Genomic DNA, 19,591 nt, shown 5'->3' with positions numbered 1-19,591 from the left:
GTGGCAACTGTTCGCGGGCCCAGCCGGTCAGAAACGGGGTTAGCGCGGGCGAAGCGAGCATTTTCGTGAGTTGGTAGTTTTTTGTCACGGTTTAGGAAAATTTTGATAGTTTTTCGCACAAAAACGTAGAGTGGTAGTTTTCCGTCACGTTTCCGGCAAATGTGGTAGTTTTTGGTTAAATACTCTACTTTTTCGGATTTTTGACATGTTCTCACATAGAGAGATCTTATGAAGATTCAGATTTCACATATATTTTCCGAATGTCAAATAGTTTTGTCTTTGGGAAAACTAATAAACTGCTTTGCTTCCTTTCAAACTTCGGAGATTAAAAAAAAATTAGACACTCAGCCCGATAATTGAAAGAATCCCTAGATGGTCGTTCATGGAGAAGCTCGGGAAGGGGACGGTGTTTAAGGAGTAATAATCCAATGCCAACATAAGCAAACAACATATCTTGCCAAGAGTACTGCTACATGGACGATATTTTGCATTTGATCAGTGGGCTACGGCCGTTGATCATTAGTGACTTACGATCTTCGTAAGCAAACAACATTTGCACAGTTTCCGTCCTGCAAATCGCATTCGCGCTCAGAATATATTGTGTGCACTCTAAGTTCTTGTACAACCAGTGCACTCAATATAAAAAAACATACTCCATCCCGAAATAATTAAGTGTCGCTGATTTTAGCTATTTTAGGATGGAGGAAGTATGGACCCAAATTGAATTAGTAACTGTTCATAGCATGTTTTGTCTTTCCTTTTTCTCAAACTATAAGTTGAATTTGCGAGTTCTCAAATTTTGCGTAATTCATTTATTTTAACGTGGCGTGCAACAGTTGCTCGAGAACTCGTGTGCGCCCATGAGAAGGACCCTGTACACCTTCCCCTCTATCCATAGCTTCAGCCACAACAACATCAAGAAGGATAGTGCATACAATCTCCTTCCTTCCCATGCCAACCAAACCTCGTCCTCCGCCGCCTGCCGACACCGGCGATGATGGCTTCGGCAAAGTTCCCTTCGCTGAGGAACTAGCTACTAGCACTGCCGCCGTTGAGCGCCCTAGAGCTGCCCTCGCGCCCAATCTTCCTGGATCCAGCGACCGGCAAGCCCTCCCAACCCACTCCACCATATTCCCCTCTCGGTGCCCCTCTATGTCGCTCTAGTCGGTGGCCTGCCCACTAGCACCGCCAAAGTTGTCGACTTCAAGCTGGCGCCGGACAGCGCGAACTTCACAAGATGGTGCACCGCGTCGCGAGAAAATGATGTCACTATTAATTTATGTTTGATCGTAATTTTTTGTGTAGTTTAGTTATGTTTGATCTATGTTTGGGAGATCTTGTAACTGCAACACATCGCGCCAAAGAAAACAAAAAACAAAAAACGCAAGTACAGTAAGTAGTACTCTCTTCTCTGCCCCCAGCAAAAAAAATAGAACAGAAAAGCAGCCGTCGCGCTTTCGCCATTTCCACGCCGCCGTCGCGTCTCTCCCCTATCTGCCGCGGCGCCATGCTCCGGCTACGAAGCTCCATCCTCGCCCATCTCCTACCTTCTTCTCCAGCCACCTCTCCCGCATCCCCTCTCCGCCGCCTCCTCTCCGTCTCTGCCGTAGCGCCCGCAATCTCCCCAAGCGCCGGATTCGCCGCGGAGGACTACCTCATCGCCAACCGCGGCCTAACCCGACCTCAGGCCCTCAAGCCCTCACGGAAGCTCTCCCACCTCAAATCCCCCACCGATCCCGACGCCGTCCTCGCCTTCCTCGCCGGCCTCGGCCTCTCCGATGCCGATGTCGCTGCCGTCGTCGCCAAGGACCCGCAGCTCCTCTGCGCCAAGGTGGAGAAAACCCTGGCCCCCAATGTCGCGGAGCTCACCGGCCTCGGTCTCTCGCGCCCTGAGATCGTGCGCCTCGTCTCGCTCGCCGACGCCACTTTCCGCTGTAGATCCATCATCTCCGGCCTGCACTACTGCTTGCCCCTCTTCGGCTCCTCCGAGAACCTCCTTCGAGCCCTCAAGAGTGGCTCTGTTCTCGGCTCCGACCTCGAGCGGGTGGTCAAGCCCAATGTCACCTTCCTGCAGGAGTGAGGCGGAACCAGGATTTTCTCAAAGACTAGGGCTAAAACCAAATGGCTATAAATAATGCCAAATTTCATTATCTCACAATCAAAGCCCTTAAAAAATGTCAAATACCACACATCTTGTATTTCTTTTTTTTTCATGTAAAAAGGAAGAAAATTACTAAGGTAATTTCAAATATAACATCGCCAACTCATTGATTACAGCTGGTACGAAGAAAGTAGGGAAAAAATTGTGAGATTACCTAATTTACTCAAGCAGAACGATAGCACGAACTGGAGGGCTCGAGAAGGCTGCTCCGACTCCGACTACGCGAGATGATCCAAGATATCATAGCGCGATGATTCTATGAGTCGGATGTCTGGATGTCTGGTTTGTCGAGTAGGGAAGAAGCCTGGGGCGGCGCTAGGGGTGGACTAACGAGCAGCTCGGCTCGTTAAGCTCGTACTCGTTAAGCTCGTGCTCGTTAAGGCTCGGCTCGTTAAGCTCGTTAAGATTAACGAGCAGAAAACCCTGCTCGGCTCGGCTCGTTTGAAGCTCGTTAAGCTCGTGAGCGCTCGTTAACAGATTATAATGTTTTACGATATACAGGATGAATGTGTAGGTGTGGTTTTCAAGACGAAATATGATAACTATAAAAAGAAATGCAGTAGTTTGTTGTCTCATAGGTCGATTAGATTGAATAGATGGGCTGAGGTGCTATAAGAGTTTGTCACGTAAAATGAAAATATGTGTTGTGTTGTTACTAACGAGCTTAACGAGCTACTCGTGAAACTCGTTAGCTCGCTCGTTAAGCCCTTTAAGCTTAACGAGCTGAAATCAATGATTGGCTCTGTTCATTAAGAAGCGAGCTACGAGCTTAACGAGCCGAACTATCGAGCGCTCATTAAGCTCGCGAGTTACGAGCTTTTGGTCCAGCCCTAGGCGGCGCAGCCGGGGATCGAAGGAATTTATTTTTATCGAACGGGGCATCAGGCAAACGCTAGCGATTTGTTTCCTTGTCGTCGTGGGTGCTCAGTTGGGCCGAGACACTACCGGAATCGCACCCTATGCCGACGGCCAGGGCCGTCGGCATAGCCCTGAATGGCCGTCGGCACAGGCCTATGCCGACGGCCCCCGTCGGCATAGGGCCGTCGCCAACATATCCGTCGGCGTAGCCAGGAATGCCGTCGGCATAGAAAGGCCATCGGCATATGACCTATCCCGACGGTGTCCGTACATCTATGCCGACGGCCACGGCCGTCGGCAACGTTATCGCCTAACGGCGGCCGCCGTCAAGTCTGCCCAACGACTGGTCGCCACGTGGCACCCCTATGCCGACGGCTAGACCGTCGGCATGGGTGTGCCACGTGCCGACCAGCTGCTGCTCGTGGGCCAGGGCTATGCGGACAGCCCAGCCGTCGGCATAGTTTGAAATTAAGCCGACGGCCAGTCCGTCGGCATAGGTGCCCACGTGTCATAGGTGCCCACGTGTCCGTCGGCATAGTCCTTCAAACAGAGATCCCAGTTGCTGACATGTGGGCACCTATGCTGACGGCCTGGCCGTCGGCACAGTTTTAAACTCGCCGTCGGCATAGGTGCCCACGTGTCAGCAACTGGGAGCTCACGCTGGCCCACGTGTCAGCAACATAGGCCATCCCGAATCCCAGTTGACCAGTAGATCTAGCCCTTTGACTTTCGCCGGACGGGCTTTGACCGGTGGACTCTTCCACCTGGTTGCGATAGGTCAGCCCATAGCAACATCCCCGAACACGGTCTGGACCCAACCCAACACTAGATTCCCTCCGGTTCCACCACACCCGCACCATCCCCCCCCCCTCTAATTGACGGCTGCTCTGCCTTCCGTGGAGGGGGGCCACACCACGGAGCCCCAAGACGGGCGTCTACGCATGCCAGAACACTTTCACACATGCATCGCGACCCATGCGATGTTTCGGTGGCATAGCTACACCCCGAAGGCCATCCCGAATCCCAGTTGACCAGTAGATCTAGCCCTTTGACTTTCGCCGGACGGGCTTTGACCGGTGGACTCTTCCACCTGGTTGCGATAGGTCAGCCCATAGCAACATCCCCGAACACGGTCTGGACCCAACCCAACACTAGATTCCCTCCGGTTCCACCGCACCCGCACCATCCCCCCCCTCTAATTGACGGCTGCTCTGCCTTCCGTGGAGGGGGGCCACACCACGGAGCCCCAAGACGGGTGTCTACGCATGCCAGAACACTTTCACACATGCATCGCGACCCATGCGATGTTTCGGTGGCATAGCTACACCCCGAAGACCATCCCGAATCCCAGTTGACCAGTAGATCTAGCCCTTTGACTTTCGCCGGACGGGCTTATATAACCGTAGGAGGGCCACCGCAACACCTGGCGGCATTGCTACCCCTAGGTACCCCGTCCCGTCTAACCCTGACACAGACGACCGCCGGGTCTATCCCTTTGACTTTCGCTGGACGTAGTTTGACCGGTGGACCTTTTCACCTTGTTGTCATAGCCCAGCCATAGGTACACCCCCCAACACAGTCCCGGCACAACCCACCCCAAGATTCCCTCTGCGTCGGCCCGACGTGGCCGTTTCACCCCCCCGGGGCACGGCGGCATCGACGCCCGTGAGGGGGGAGGGGGCACACCCCGGAGCCGCGTGCCTGCGCCTGCCACCACGTTTCCACAACCGTAGGAGGGCCCACCGCAACACCTGGCGGCATTGCTACACCCCACAGGTACCCGGCCCGTCCCGTCTAACCTCTCCGTGACACGACGGAAGAAGGCCCGTGTGGGGGGCAATCGATATATGTTTTCTGTACATTTAAGTTAATGAAATTAGTATTGGAAAAAAATAAAAAATAATAAGAGAAAATACAAAAAATATAAAAATATTAATAGAAACCTATGCCTACGGCCTAGCCGTCGGCATAGATACGGCCACGGAACGGTAGAGCCCTGGATCGATGACGTGGCGTAGGGCGGGGATCAATGACGTGGCAAAAACCATGGGCCAGGCCTATGCCGACGGCCTAGCCGTCGGCATAGAAATGCCACCCCACGGGACCGGCGACCGACGCGGATCGATGACGTGGCGGCGCGGCGGATCGATGACGTCGGCGTAGCTATGCCGACGGCCACCGTTAGCCCGTCGCCGTAGCCTGACGCCGTCAAACTGCCGTCGCCGCCCGGGTAGACGGGCCCACGTGATATGGCGACGGCCTGCTCTATGCCGACGGCCCCCGTCGGTATATTCGGAGAAACGCCGACGGCTTATCTATGCTGACGGCCCCCGTCGGCATAGATGGTTATACGCCGACGGCCTTTCTACGCCGACGGCTTTAGTTGAGCCGTCGGGGTATGCCCATATATGCCGACGGGGGCCGTCGGCATAGATATGGCCGTCGGCAACTGCCTAAATTCTGGTAGTGAGAAGCTACGTGGGCTGTGCAGGAAGCTGGGGTTGGGTTGCCACGCCTGGGGCTGGGCCCCTATAAGGCTACAAATCTGAGAAAAAATCGTATTGAATGTACAACGTTACTTGGTTTGCGATATTGCCAAGCTCTACGTAATTAGGCCATCGCCGCTCAGCATCAGCACGGAACGCATCCGGGCAGCAGTGGCCTGCGCCGAAGGTCTTAGTGTACCCCGTAGATCTCCGATGTTCAGACATGCGCTACAAGCTGTTGCATTCCTCAGCGAGGAGAAAATCGCCGCCAAAGTGGAGCACTTGAAGAAAGCGTTCAGGTGGTCGGATGCCGAGGTGGGAATTGCTTTTTCAAAGGCTCCAGCGTTGCTCATGAGGGCTAAGGAATCGCTGCAGCGCAGGTCCGAGTTCCTCATCAACGAGGTGGGCTTGCAACCAGCTTACATTGCTCAACAGCCGGCAATTGTCTGTTACAGCCTAGAGGGGCGGCTCAGGCCCCGGTACTATGTTGTAAAGTTTCTCAAGGAAAATGGATTCCTCATGCGTGACCCGAGCTACAGTTCTGTTTTCAAGGAGTCTGAGAAGGTATTCAGGGAGAAGTTCATATGCCCTTAGAAGGAAGCTGCACCACACCTCGAAGAAGTCTATGATGCTGCTTGTAAAGGGGAACTGTCGACTAATTTCAGATTCACATGAGCCAAGAACGGGCTATGATCTGGTTGTTCGCTGTTGTATGACTCTTAGGTGCTGGGTTGGTCGTTGCTAATGTGTGATGGAATTGTTAATTTGATCCCTGAATACTGATTTGTAGTGTCATCACTCAGCAGAGAAGAAACCATGGATCGGTTATGAACTTTTTTGTCCTCATTCATGTTTTTAAACACACATATTGAAACTAAGTGTGAGATCAGGCCATGGAGGAGGGCTCACTTGTACAGGTTATCTGCTAAACCTCGAACTCTCACATGGAGGAGGGTTGGCATCATTTTAAGTTTAAGTAAGTAAACCTACGTGCCTCTGTTCATTTTTATGCCAGTAATGTTATCAAGACAATGGAGAAGCACTTCCTGCTAGTAATGTTATTGAGACAAAGAAGCACTAATTTTTTATTGTGTGTATTGTGGATTTTTCGTGCTCTACACCATGGCCATAAATCATGTGTTTATTTTGGATGGCATCTTAAGATTTTTAGTTCATTATTGTGTTTTGGTCCTGTGGGTAATTCTGGGTGCCAATCACCACCAGCAGGTCCACTAGCAGTTATTTTTTTGTCTTCTATAACTGAGCTACCTCTTCTTTAGTTTGTCTAAAACCGAGTGCTTAATTTATTGCTTTGGTCAGTGTGATTGTGAATATAGCCACCAAACAGTTGGTATCATGTACATTCATTACTCTGAAGACATGGTCTGAATATCGGTAGCGACTGCAGGTTCTTAATTACAACCCCCTAGTATTCTTGTTTGTTCGAAATGCTGCACATAATCTGCTAACTTTTTAGGGAACATTACTTCCAAATGACCACATAATTTGTACTTGAATTAGTTTCTGCCACTTGGGTGTGTTCATCTAGAGAAATATATCATTGAAGTTCATTGGCGAATAGTAAAATTTGATACCTGTGTCTGTTTGATTTTCACAACCATGTTTGATCTGAAAATACAAGGAACTCCAGAACTTCTCAAATCTGAGCATCTGAATCCTTGATCGAACTTCTCAAATTACGATGATAATTCTGCAAGTCTCTTTTGTGCAACCCACAAACTCAGATCCGCCCTCGCCAATACGAAGCAATCGGAAGGCACCAGATGTGCCAATGCTAGCTGCATGGCATGTGAACAGAGTGGTCTTGGCCCTCTGACTAACTTGTCTATTTGACTTGATTAAATGTTGTTTGCTAGGTGTGACAAATTCATGTGTGTGTTCTTCATGAAAATATACTATTGAGTATATGCCACCCTGCATAAGCTTGACAGTTATCATGGCTTGGCAACCACATCTAGTAATCTTTGTCTTCTTCTGCTTACTTGGCTTATTTCCGGTCACAACCTTCTTTTCTTCCTCTGCCTTGGATCTGAAACCTGCTTTGGCACACAAAAATCGTCTCCAGACCACCAAATTATCTACAGTCCTCTTCTGACCGATTCGAACTGAAAAGCCAACGTTGTGTGCATAAGCCTTGTAGAACTCTTCGACGGCTTCCATGTTCTCGAATGTCATGCCTACAGCCGGCTTTACATTTTCATCACATTCCGGTGTACATGATGAACCCTAAAATTACAGGACGGAGTGCATCAGAAATTAATATCGGTTAGAGGAATAATACAAAAACTGAGGATAAAATATATGCTCACACAAAAAGGCCCGCTGCTAGCTCCTTTCTTGGGTGTGCTGAAGCTATCCTGGACGACTGGAGGGAGATTGATTTCTGGTTGTCTATTATTGGCACCATCGGTTTGCAATGAAAATTCACAACCGAGCCTAGGTTCCATCTGTAGTTCAACAACAGCGGGTACGGATACGTATCAAAACATCATCTTGATCACGTTTGCTCCAAGGACTAACAGAATTAATCAGGGACATGTACCACATACCTCTGCAAGGGTACGGGGAGATTGATTTGGTGCTTTATCGGAAGTTGCTGGATCCATACTCATAGAAGGGATGTTGCCGCCGCTAGGTACGGGCGGTGATGAGCGCCGCGCCGTCACACATACATGGGAGTCTAGGAGGAGGGTCGATGGCGGCGCTTTGGATGGATGGATCTCCATTATGTGTTTGGCGTGACGACCAGAAGTCTAGGCATGGAAGACTTGAGTCTTGGTTCATACGTGTAGGGGGTTATATATGTGTGAAAGTGTTATTAGTTATCTTCTGAGCCCTCCCACCTCTCACTAGATGCGTTGATTTTGGATCCAACGCACCACGGGCAAACTTTTCAGATTTTCACCACCAGTTCATTTTCACAGGATACGTTCCCTTTTTCTTTTTCTTTTGTTTGAAGCTAGATACAAGACGGCTCTGAATTGAGGAGATTCCCAAACGTGCTACACATCGTGCCGGCCAGAGCACGGTTGCGCCGCCGACTGGATAAGGATTCCTTCTCCTTCGTTTTCAGATAAGGCATATCCTGTCATCAGCGAGTATAATGCATAGAGCAGGAGTCCTTACGTCCCATCCCACATTTCCACGATAGCATGAAAATAGACCATGGGGCGTTTGGCTGCCAACCGTCCGTCTCTGCATTTGTGAACACGCCGTCATTTCATAGAGAAAAACACAAATCTTGTATCATATACGGTCCGGTCAAAATGAAGGAAACACTTGTGCGGCTATAGATGAGCGTGCGTGCTCTTCTCACTGCGTGCGTAGGCTAGCCTGCTTGGTGCGCTACCTAGCTCTAACCCATTTTGGCAAACGATTACCACACGCACACACCTTTGTTTGTGCGTGTACTGCACTTTTTCCACGGTTCGTTGGTGCGCGCCACGATATATACATGCACGAAGGCGACCTCCTGCGCCTTTTATCCATTCACATCTGCAGATCGTGTGGTCTTCTGCCAATTGAATTAACACCGGCCGTAACTCTCTCGGTTGCCACACAAACATGCACGATCGTGTCCTAGTCCACACGCATGTAGGTTCTGCTGAAGTTCAGTCTCAGTGGGGGATGTAGTGGCGTGTGTATGTTGCGTGATATATACAGTACTTTGACAGTTTGACTGATCCTGCTACCTTGACTCACCAGTGGACAATGGTGTGGTGGTGAAATTGCTGAAAGCACATCACGTCTGTACGTAGGGCTGCAAGAAAAGCTCGGGGCTCGTAAGCCGCTCGAGATCGATTCGTTTTTTGGCTTGATTCGAGATTGACTCGAAAAGAAACAATCTGAGTTTAAACACTTTATGCAGCTCGACCGAGAAACGAGTCGATCTTGTGCCAATATTGGCTCGTTAATTTTAACTCGATAGCTTGACATAATATCGTTATGTTAAATGATCATGCCATATATTAAATGAAAATAAGATAATTTGTTATCGTATATGATGTCCACGATTTTTCTCCATTTTATTTACCTGCAAACATGAAAGCTATGCACCTCCGTTTTTGTTATCATATAAGTGCATAGAAGATTTAGGCCTAATTATGGTACATGGCCAACTATATGTTAAATATCCCGTTATTTTTGACAAAAGTTCCCACCATATGCACCTTCATTTTCTTGTTTTTCGTCCACGAAGACCACCATCTATTGCTAGTTGCGCAAGAGACCAAGATGAGCTCTCCCAAGCACGACGAGATGGGGGTACAAAGTTGTGTCGTGTTACGTCCTTATCTCGTTGGAATAATTGTCATAAATTTATAATGTTTACGGTCTCATTTAGCTCGAAACTAGCTCGAGATCAACTCGAAATCGTTATAAGTTGAGCACGAGTCATGTTCTATAGCTCGATCTTGAGCTTCACTTAGTTTGAGCTCGCTCAAATTTTAATATGAGTTGAGCTGAGCCAAGTCCAGCTCGCTCGAACTCAACTCATTTGCAGCCCTAACTATACGAACGATGTGGTCCTGCACCCAGACCGGCCCGGTGGTCGCCATGAAACGGGCGACTTAGGGTGTGTTTGGTTGATGTCATCAAGTGAAATGTAATGGGTCGGTTCCGTCCCCAAAGCCCGTTCCCGTGTTTGGTCTGTCGAAGGAACGAGAACCCACCAATTCCAGAGAATGGCATATTCCTTGTTTATGCGGAACCAAGTGATACCTCCAAATCGAGCGGACGACACGGAACGGCTCTCGCTCGTCTTTCCCAGTTTCCCTCCCCGGCGCTGCATCTCCCTCCCCAACCTTGCGCACGCCGTCGCCAGCAGCCCCACCGCGCACGGCCATGAATGGCCACCGCCGCATCCGTCGCGCTCGTAGCCGCCCGGCCACACCTGCGTCTGCCCCTCCCCTGCGCCGCAGCTCCCTCCGCATCCTTGCGTCTGCTGCCGCCGACAGCCCGACCTCGTGCGGCCATGACTTGCCGCTGCCGCATCCTCGCGCCGGCGCTGCTTGCCGTCGCGCCGGCCGCGTCCCAGCCTGGCGCACCTGATGCGTCCCACCGAGTAGGAAGGTCGGGCGGCTCTCTCAATCATCATCTTCAGCCGAGCATGGAGGCCGGGCAGCCCTCTTGCTCGTCTTCTTCAGCTGGGCATGGAGACTGTGCACACCAAAGGCGCCATCGTCGGGGAGCTTTGGCCGCCGCACCAAGGAGCTTGTGGTGTGCAGCGACATTAGCCGTGGATCTTTTTTGCAGGCACTGAACTCCAGATCAATATACTGCAGCGTCAAGTACATGTGTTCTTCCGTATTCAGATTCAGTGTTCCGTGGGTATTCTTTTGTACTGCAGCGTCAAGTACATCTGCTCATTACAATCGATGTAATCAAGTGTTCAACACTCAGTTTAGGTATCTATCAAAACTCTAATTCATCATGTAATAAAGTGAGATGAACAATTCCATTCCATTCCATCTCTCAAACCAAACATTAAAATGTAATCATTTCATTCCTTGAAACCCCTCCTACCAAACATAAAAATGAAACCGACCCATTCTAGTAGAATGAAACCATGACATTCCATTCCACTTCGTTCCGAAACCAAACACACCCTTATGGAAGGGCCTAGCTCGATCGAGCGCCGGTTAATTTACTTATGGAATGGCCTAGCCAAGCTTTTGCTGAATTTTAGCCACGGCCGGGTCATTTAGGAAGCGGTGCTGTGTAGCTGGCCGGTCCTTAAACAACAAGGCAGCGGCGCAATGCGCGCATCGATTAATCAGACATGTTCTCTATTGGCACCCCGTAATTGCATGAACTGAGCGGTTGGCAGGAACGTCAGCACAAACAAGCGAGCAGTACAACAGTGTTCTTCTTCGAAATTGCACCGCTACTCGGTGGGGATTAAACACAGCATGTGGCCGGGTAGGTCCAGCTTGACCTGACCTTATGTTTGTAGCACCGAAATTGCTGTGCAGACGAAACTGCTCACACGATGTGCAGCCGACAGTCAAATCCAACGGTGGAACAGTACTGCTGCTGTGCATCACATGGCTTGAACTTTAGCGTCGTCCACAAATCGTCTGTGTGACATCGTGTGTAAGAACGCTGCTATACACACGAAGTCAAGAACACGCGTGTACGCATGTGCTTCTCTACAAAGATAGTTATTTTGCTTGACGAGGACGGCTCAACTCTTCAATTTTTTGGAAACCTCGGCATCTGCATCAATCGATGCACCACCACTCTCCAACGGGGCTCACACCTCTTTCCATTAATTGCTTAACAGAAATACAACAGTCTCAGTTTGTTTTAAGCCACAGCACGCTGAACTACTAGAGAACGACTAAGCAAAAGGAGACCGAAAGGGGAGAGCGAGTTGGGGCATCAACAGGAAACCCGCAAAAAATGACTCTAAAACGAGTCATCCACCACGGGGTAAAAACCTGTTGACACCAACCATCCCATCCTCGAACCGAACAACACGACGACACTAGAGGAAAAAACTTTAAAGCCGTGTACCCAATACACTCGGCTTATATTGATATAAGCACGGTTTATATATAAGCCGAATAAAACACCCGGCTTATATGACATGGTTTACACTCCATCGGCTTATAAGGTATAAGCCGAGTGCCAGTGCAAAAACTCTCAGTTTATGTATATGCCGTGTGTTTATAGGAGGCTCTCGGCTTACTAAAGTAACATGACGGCAGCCGGAAGATAACGGCCACGTGTCACCGTCTGTATAAACCGAGTGTTTGCTGAAGCCACACGGTTTATAAACTGAGTGCCTACAAGCGCTACACGTTTTATCTATAAACTGAGGCTCTCGGCTTACTAAAGTAATTTGAGCACATAAATATATATGAATAGAAGCATTGTAGTAAATGTTCTGTTGGAAAGATACCATTGATGCAACAAATAAAAAAACCTGAAATTCAGAAAGGTGCTTGCGTGGGACATCACGCATTAGTAATCCTTTCTTACCTTAGCCCCCTGAAACTAATCATATGATCCATGTTGTCCAAAATTATATGAGCTCATCATCCATGAATGAAGCTAAAAAGAGTAAAGTAGTGATAAGAAATCATCCTAATAATCAAACCTCTAGTCCAGTATGCACCCTGTATAAAATAGAAATCTATGAAGTCATTACCTGCACCTGCAGACACGGTTTACAGCCAAGGCGTGGATGAGAAGCTCATCCAGCAACTACACATCATCGCCGGTGGCTCTCGACTTGATTATCCTCTTCATTTTCTACGCTTCATTACGTAATCCATAACGACATGCTCAGTGAGCGTGTTTTTTGCTACAGAACGTTTCCTAGTATGTAAAAAAGAAGAATTGCATCAAAATAGGGACACACTTTCAGTATAAATCTGAAGCATACAACATGATTCTTTCTGTTAATATATATTACAGTATATGAGAACTGAGATACAACAGCATACTGCACATCTTCTTAAAGAAACAAATGGAGACTGAACTTATCTACTCATGATATGTGTCTAGTAAAGTCTGCACCTGTATGTATAACATATACTCCCTCCGTTCCAAAATAGATGACCCAACTTTGTACTAACTTTAGTGCAAAGTTGGGTCATCTATTTTGGAATGGAGGGAGTATATGAAATACAACAGCATACAATTTAGTATCATAGATTCAGTGAGCAGACACAAATTTCTAGGAAGTTTATTGGTGTTACAGAATCAGATCTTATAATTGCATAACATTTAGGCCGATCAATTCAGCCACCATTGTGCTCCTCCCGAAGAGCCCTGAAGCATCAACCCCTAGAGATTTTAGGCCGATCAGCTTGGTCAACTTCATCAGCAAACTTTTCATGAAGATCCTTGCCTCGAGATTAAGATGTAGGATGAACGACCTTGTTCAACCTTGCCAGAGTGCCTTCATCAAGGGTCGCACAATTCATGATAATTTTAAGTATGTTCAGTGCCTTGCCAAGATGTTCAAACAATCAAAGACGCCGGCCGTGATGTTGAAGCTGGACATTGAAAAGGCTTTCGATTCGGTCTCTTGGGAGTTCCTGCTGCAGGCTCTCGAGGCCAAGGGCTTTGGCACCAAGTTCCGTGAGTGGATCTCTATCATGTTGTCTACTGCCACTTCCAGAGTGCTTGTCAATGGGGTTCTCACGGACTCAATTCACCATCAGCAGGGTCTCCGGCAGGGAGACCCTATATCGCCGCTGCTTTTCGTCATTGTGATGGACTGCCTTGCTGCCCTCATTAATGCCGCCATCGAGGCCGGGGTGCTCAAACCTATAGGGCGATCTCGCATGCCTTTCCGAACCTCACTCTATGCAGATGATGTTGTGATCTTCATCAATCCGGAGCCTTCTGAAATTGCATCCATCAAGCAACTGTTGCAACTCTTTGGCAATGCGACTGGGTTACACACCAACTTCCAGAAGAGCTCTTTCACCCCAATTCGCTGTGAGGGCTTCGATCTGGCTCTGATTATGGGTACCTCAATGGGTGCATGCAAAAACTTCCCCTGCAAGTACCTCGGAATGCCACTTTCTGACTCTAGGCTGAAGATGGTTGATTATGAGGAATATATTGACAAGATACTGGCTAAAGTTCGTAGCTGGAAGTTTGGACTCATGGGTCTGGATGGGCGCCTTATACTTGTCAAGCAAATCTTGTCTGCGATGGTGGTTTTCCAAATGATTGCCCTGTCACAACCGATTTGGCTACATAAAATTGTTGACAAACTCCGAAGAGGCTTTCTTTGGGAGAGCAAGGAAGCTGCCGTTGGGGGCAAATGCTTGGTAAGCTGGAAGCTTGTGTGCCGGCCGAAGATTTATGGGGGACTTGGGATCCCCAACCTGCAAGCTCAAGGCCTAGCTCTACGCCTTCGCTGGCTTTGGCAATCCTGGAACGAGCCGGACAAGCCATGGGAATTCCTACCCATGACAATCGACAAGAAGCTTAGCAACCTCTTCAACGCATCTGTCAAGTTCAACCTCGAAAATGGAGAAAGGATTAAGTTCTGGTTAGATCCTTGGTTCAATGGGGTTGCTCTGAGTTGCGCGGCGCCTGACCTATTTGCTTGCTGCACTCGCAAGAACCTCACTGTGGCTCAAGCCCTTCATGATGGCCGTTGGATTAGACACCTGCGTCACCCTCTTGCACCAACATCCATTGTCCAATTCACAAGGCTCTGGGAGATGGTTGCCGATGTGCGCCTACTGCAGGGAACTCCGGATTCGGTGATCTGGAGATGGACGCCGAGCGGTGCTTACTCTTCCGCCACTGCATATGCCGTGCAATTCGAGGGGTGCATTCGCCTCGCCGGCCAGCGGCACATTTGGGCAGCAGATGCTCCACTAAAATGTAGAATTTTTGCTTGGCTAGCGATCCTGGGCAAATGCCTTACAGCGGACAACCTACGTAAGAGAGGATGGCCACACGACCCGATCTGTTGTCTCTGCAGGGCAGCGGACGAGTGTGCCGATCACCTCCTGGCACGCTGCTCCTTCACCCAAGCACTATGGAGTTTGATGTTGAACCACTGCAACCTTCCCACAACACTTGCACCGACAGGGGCAACCTCCAGCCTCGCTGAATGGTGGGAGTCCAACGTGGTGAGCATTAATCTGCCCAACTCAAGGGGCTGGGGTGGTCTTGCGGTGGCCATCTGGTGGTTCACTTGGCGCGAGAGGAACGCTCGGATTTTCCAAAACAAGGTGTCCACTGTTAGCAGAGTGTTCAACTCGATGATGGATGAGTTTATGCTATGGAACCAGGCTGGGCGTCACAGGATTCAGCAGATTTTAGACAGACCACGTGAGCCGGACTGACTTGGGCACTTATGTATAGTTGTTATGATGTCTGATGTTACTTTGTTCCTATTCTCGGCCTGGTACTTGTGCAGGCCACAATACCTGTAACACCTTTCTTCCTATAATTGAAAAGAAAAGCTGCTCCGTCAGCTTTCGTAAAAAAATAATAATTGCATAACAACTCTTACTAAGCAAGTCCCAGCTCCATACAACAGATGCAAAAACTGTACAACAATCAACTCACATTTGTTTTAATTATTTAGTACATCAACCTAACAAAAGAACGAAAATAAAGTTTAGCAAGAAGAAACAATATTATTAAATCCTAGCAAGAGGTTAACTTGAGCATCATTTTTTTATTTTGCGTCTTGCTTTGAATAAATATTGTTCAGGTGCCTCCTTGTTGATGCATATACACTGCACATCTGCAACAACACCATCAAAGAAATTCCATCAGAACAAAGTATAGTTTGTGCTTGTAAGATGCACAGTCAAATTGGATTACTGGATGAGAATAAATTGAAAGAATAGAAAGAAGTAAATAAAGGCATATTTTTTTGCTTGTATGGAACAGAAAGAAGTAAACTGAATAAATCGTGTGATACTCCTAAACGACTAATCCACTTCCCAAAAACTTTAGAAGAGGTTCTTGAGTTCCCTATGCAGAAGTACGCCCACATAATTAGATTGTATATAGCATCTAGAAATCCTAGCTATCCATGTAATATGTAGGTATGAAACTGAACAAGTGTGTAACAGAACATGCATGTGTTCCTGAAGATGCAACTGGGGGAGGGACGGGAACCAAGACCTGGTTGGGGGGGGGGGGGGGGGGGAGGGGGAAACAGGGCGACAGCGCGCGGGGAGAAGAAACAGGGGCGGCGCTCGGGAGAAGTGGGGGCTGAAGGTGTTCCGCGGTGGATCTGGGCCAAAATGGCCTCTTTCGCGTGTCTATTTTCGCAAGTCCCGCGCTCACTACTAAGCCTAGAATAGACTGGTAAGCCGTGTGTCTTATAAAAACACACGGTTTACAACTTTTTTTAATATTTTTATTTTATTTCAATAGAAAAAGTTTATTATTTTTACTTCTAATAATTTCTATATTTTATTTTATTGTATCTTTACTATACATATTTTATTTTCTTCTTATTGTATTTTTATTTCATTTTTTAATAAATAATGATTATTTCGTACGATGTCGCGATATCCCCAACATTGATTATTTTGTACGATGTCGCGGCATGGAAAATCCTATGTGATGTCTTTGCGACATGTGTATGCCTTGTGCGGGCGAGGGAGGGGCAGGCCCAGCCACCGGGTGGGCGAAGGTACCTCGACGGCATGCCTGGTCCAACTGTTTTAAATCCTCGTAAAATCGTAAGATGCCGGAAATCCTCAGGAGCTAGCATGGCGTCATCACATGGCCCCTGTAGGGTGTGGTAAAAGTTTGGGCGCGTTTCGAATATGCCTCACTCGAGGATGCTTGTAAACTACACCATTTTTGAGGTAGTCTCTGGGTATCGAGAGGGAACGTGTCTAGTTTGTGAAGGCAGTGCATGTCCTGTTGCTCCGTTGGCTTCAAAACTTCTCGTGCTCTCAAAGGAGGCCATGAAAAGACATGTGCCAAGCCCCTGCATTTTTCGGACCCGCCTGCAATATTTGATACATTTATTACACTACTAGGGTTTCACCACTGAAATTTGCGGATCTGTAAGGCGCCACATGAAATCATGCCCAGAAAGTGTCATGGGAAATCATATGTGATGTCTTTGCGACAAGCGTAGGAGTTATGCGGACGAGAGAAGGGCATGTCCGGACATCGGGGGTAAAATTACCTCGGCGGCTTGCCTGATCTAACTGTTTAAAGCGTCGAAAAATCGTACGATGTCGGAAATCCTCGGGAGCTGGCATGGTGTCATCCCATGACCCCTTTAGGGTGTGGTAGAAGTTTCGACACGTTTTGAATACGCCTCATCTGGGGCCACTTGTGAACTACCGCCAGCTCCGAGGTAGTCTCTGTGTACCGAGAGGGAACGTGTCGGGTTTGTGAAGGCAGTGCGGGTCATGTTGCTCTGTTGGCCTAGAAACTTCTTATGCTCTCAAAGGAAGCCTTCGAATGACACGTGCCAGGCCCCCACATTTTTTGGACCTGCCTGCAATATTTGAGACATTTATTGCACTGCTACGGTTTCTGCGTCAGAAATTGCAGATCTGCAAGGTGACAGATGAAATCATGCCCAGAAGCGGCATGAGAAATCCTATGTGATCTCTTTGCGACATGCGTAGGCCTTGTGCAGACGAGGGTGAGGCAGGCACAACCACCTACTTACTTCGGGTTGTCGAGTGTCCAGCCGTGTTTTGGCTCCCAGCGAAGAGCCAAGCACTGGGTGTAGAGTGAATTTTCAGTAATGACTTTTGCATGTGATCATAATATGGGTAACCTAGGGGGTTGGAAGAGTACACTAGTTACTTTTGCACGTGATCATAAAGTGGCGTTAAATTGGGAGTTTCGAAAATAAGACCCATAAAACTAGTCGGGAGAAATTGGGTGAGAAAGAAATAACAATAAATAGTAAAGATAAATGCAATGAAAATCATTTTAAACCAATTTTCCATAAATTTCATGGGTTGCCAACATATAAGCCGAGTGCTATCTTAGGGCACACGGCTTACGTACTGTATAAGCCGAGTGCTATCTCAGGGCACACGGCTTACATACTGTATAAGCCGAGTGCTATCCCGCGGCACACGGCTTATAGAATGCTCCATGACGGCGCCGTCAGCTACCTCCGTTCTAGACACGTGGCAGATGTCTTTGCTGAGTGCCAGCTAGAAGCCGAGTGCTTTTTCCTGTAGATACCGTGTGCTCACTATAAGCCGAGGGCTTTTTTGCCTAGACACGGCTTAGATGCATATAAGCCGAGTACCCAAAATATAGCTCTCGGCTTATAGCCTAACACACGGGAAAACAGAATTTTCCTGTAGTGCGAACACCTCGTGCATCAGGAGTAAAGCACGAGACGCCAATACAAAAGGAGCCACAAAACATCTCAGCGGGCATCAAAACCCCAGTGAAATCATAACCTTCAAAGACTACTGGCCAAAGCAACTTCAAGCTCCCGCACCATTCCCCAGCATAAGCCTCCCCTAGGAGCGGAATGATCCGCCAATGACGCAGCCACGCGCACCATCTTCTGCACTCCAGCCTGGACGCTTTCCTTGTCGATCCCTTTCAGAAGACCTGATCAATACATCAAAAAGGAGCACGCAGTGAAAACAGCCTCCAACGGAGAGCGAATGACACATTTATCAAAGGTTGCCTTGTTGCGAGTGCACCAAATACCCCAATAGATAGCAGCAACAATAGTCATGTAATGTTTTTTATCCCCAGGAAGATATTTATAAAGCCATGCCCAACTCTGCCAAATAGTTTTAGGAGTACAGGATGCTCCCAAAGCTGTCCCAATCGCCCCCCAAACAGATCGAGCAAACACACACCCAAAGAAAAGGTGATCCGCAGTTTCAATATCATGGCAAAATGAGAAAGTTGGGTTCCGAGGCCAATTTCTTTTGCGCAGGTTATCCCTGGTAGGGATGGCATTCTGGAACAGTTGCCAAAGGAAGATTTTAATCTTCAAAAGAATCTTAGCTTTCCAGATCAACTTGTAATCAGGTCCCGATAAATCTTCTTCTAACCACTCATAAACAGATTTTATGGTGAAAGCTCCTTTGCTATTAAACTTCCAAATAACTTGGTCAGGTGAACCATTCAAAGAAAGCTTTTTAGCCCCATCCACCACATTAGCCCACTGATCAGAAAGCTCAGCAAAAAGATTACGCCAGAATCCCATCACAAAGTTATTAGCAGCAAATTTCACTAAGGTACAATGTTGCTTTTGACAGATATCAAATAGAGTAGGGTAACAGGCTTTCAAAGGGGTCTCAGTTTGCCAGGGGTCGTGCCAGACCCTAGCCAGGTTGCCCATATCTATGCGAATTCCTCTGCCCTCCATATACACCTTTTTATCCTTCATAATAGCTTTCCAACAAGGGGAGTCATTAAATCGGGTCTGTACATTAGCCACGTCTTGCGTTTAAAGTACCGGGCCCGTACAATCTTTTGCCACAACCCACCACCTGACTCCAATTTCCACCACCATTTAACAAGGAGACTAATATTCTGCTTATGAAGATCCTTAATACCCAATCCCCCTTTTTTCTTAGAGAGACAGACTCTAGCCCACCTAACCCAATGATAA

The 19,591-nt window shown here is 48.1% G+C and overlaps 1 protein-coding gene and 1 pseudogene across 1 annotated transcript; one reads left to right on the top strand and one right to left on the bottom strand.

The window, feature by feature from the left end:
* The first annotated feature begins 1,384 nt into the window (after positions 1-1,384).
* On the top strand, positions 1,385-6,180 carry LOC147981808 (transcription termination factor MTEF18, mitochondrial-like; annotated as a pseudogene).
* Positions 6,181-6,336: 156 nt separating this feature from the next.
* On the bottom strand, positions 6,337-8,279 carry LOC125527407 (protein FAR1-RELATED SEQUENCE 5-like). The gene is made up of 3 exons (XM_048691915.2): positions 8,076-8,279; positions 7,836-7,973; positions 6,337-7,752 (listed from the first exon to the last, which is right to left on the bottom strand). The coding sequence occupies exons 1-3, from the start codon at positions 8,250-8,252 to the stop codon at positions 7,198-7,200; spliced, it is 870 nt and encodes a 289-aa protein (XP_048547872.1). The 5' UTR covers positions 8,253-8,279; the 3' UTR covers positions 6,337-7,197.
* Positions 8,280-19,591: the final 11,312 nt, after the last annotated feature.

The sequence above is a fragment of the Triticum urartu genome, chromosome 3A, assembly GCF_056163025.1.
Source record: "Triticum urartu cultivar PI428250 chromosome 3A, HENAU_Tu73, whole genome shotgun sequence".
In the NCBI taxonomy this organism is placed as follows: Eukaryota; Viridiplantae; Streptophyta; class Magnoliopsida; order Poales; family Poaceae; genus Triticum; species Triticum urartu.
The sequence above is the reverse complement of the archived record's forward strand: the minus strand, read 5'-3'. Positions and strand labels throughout refer to the sequence as shown.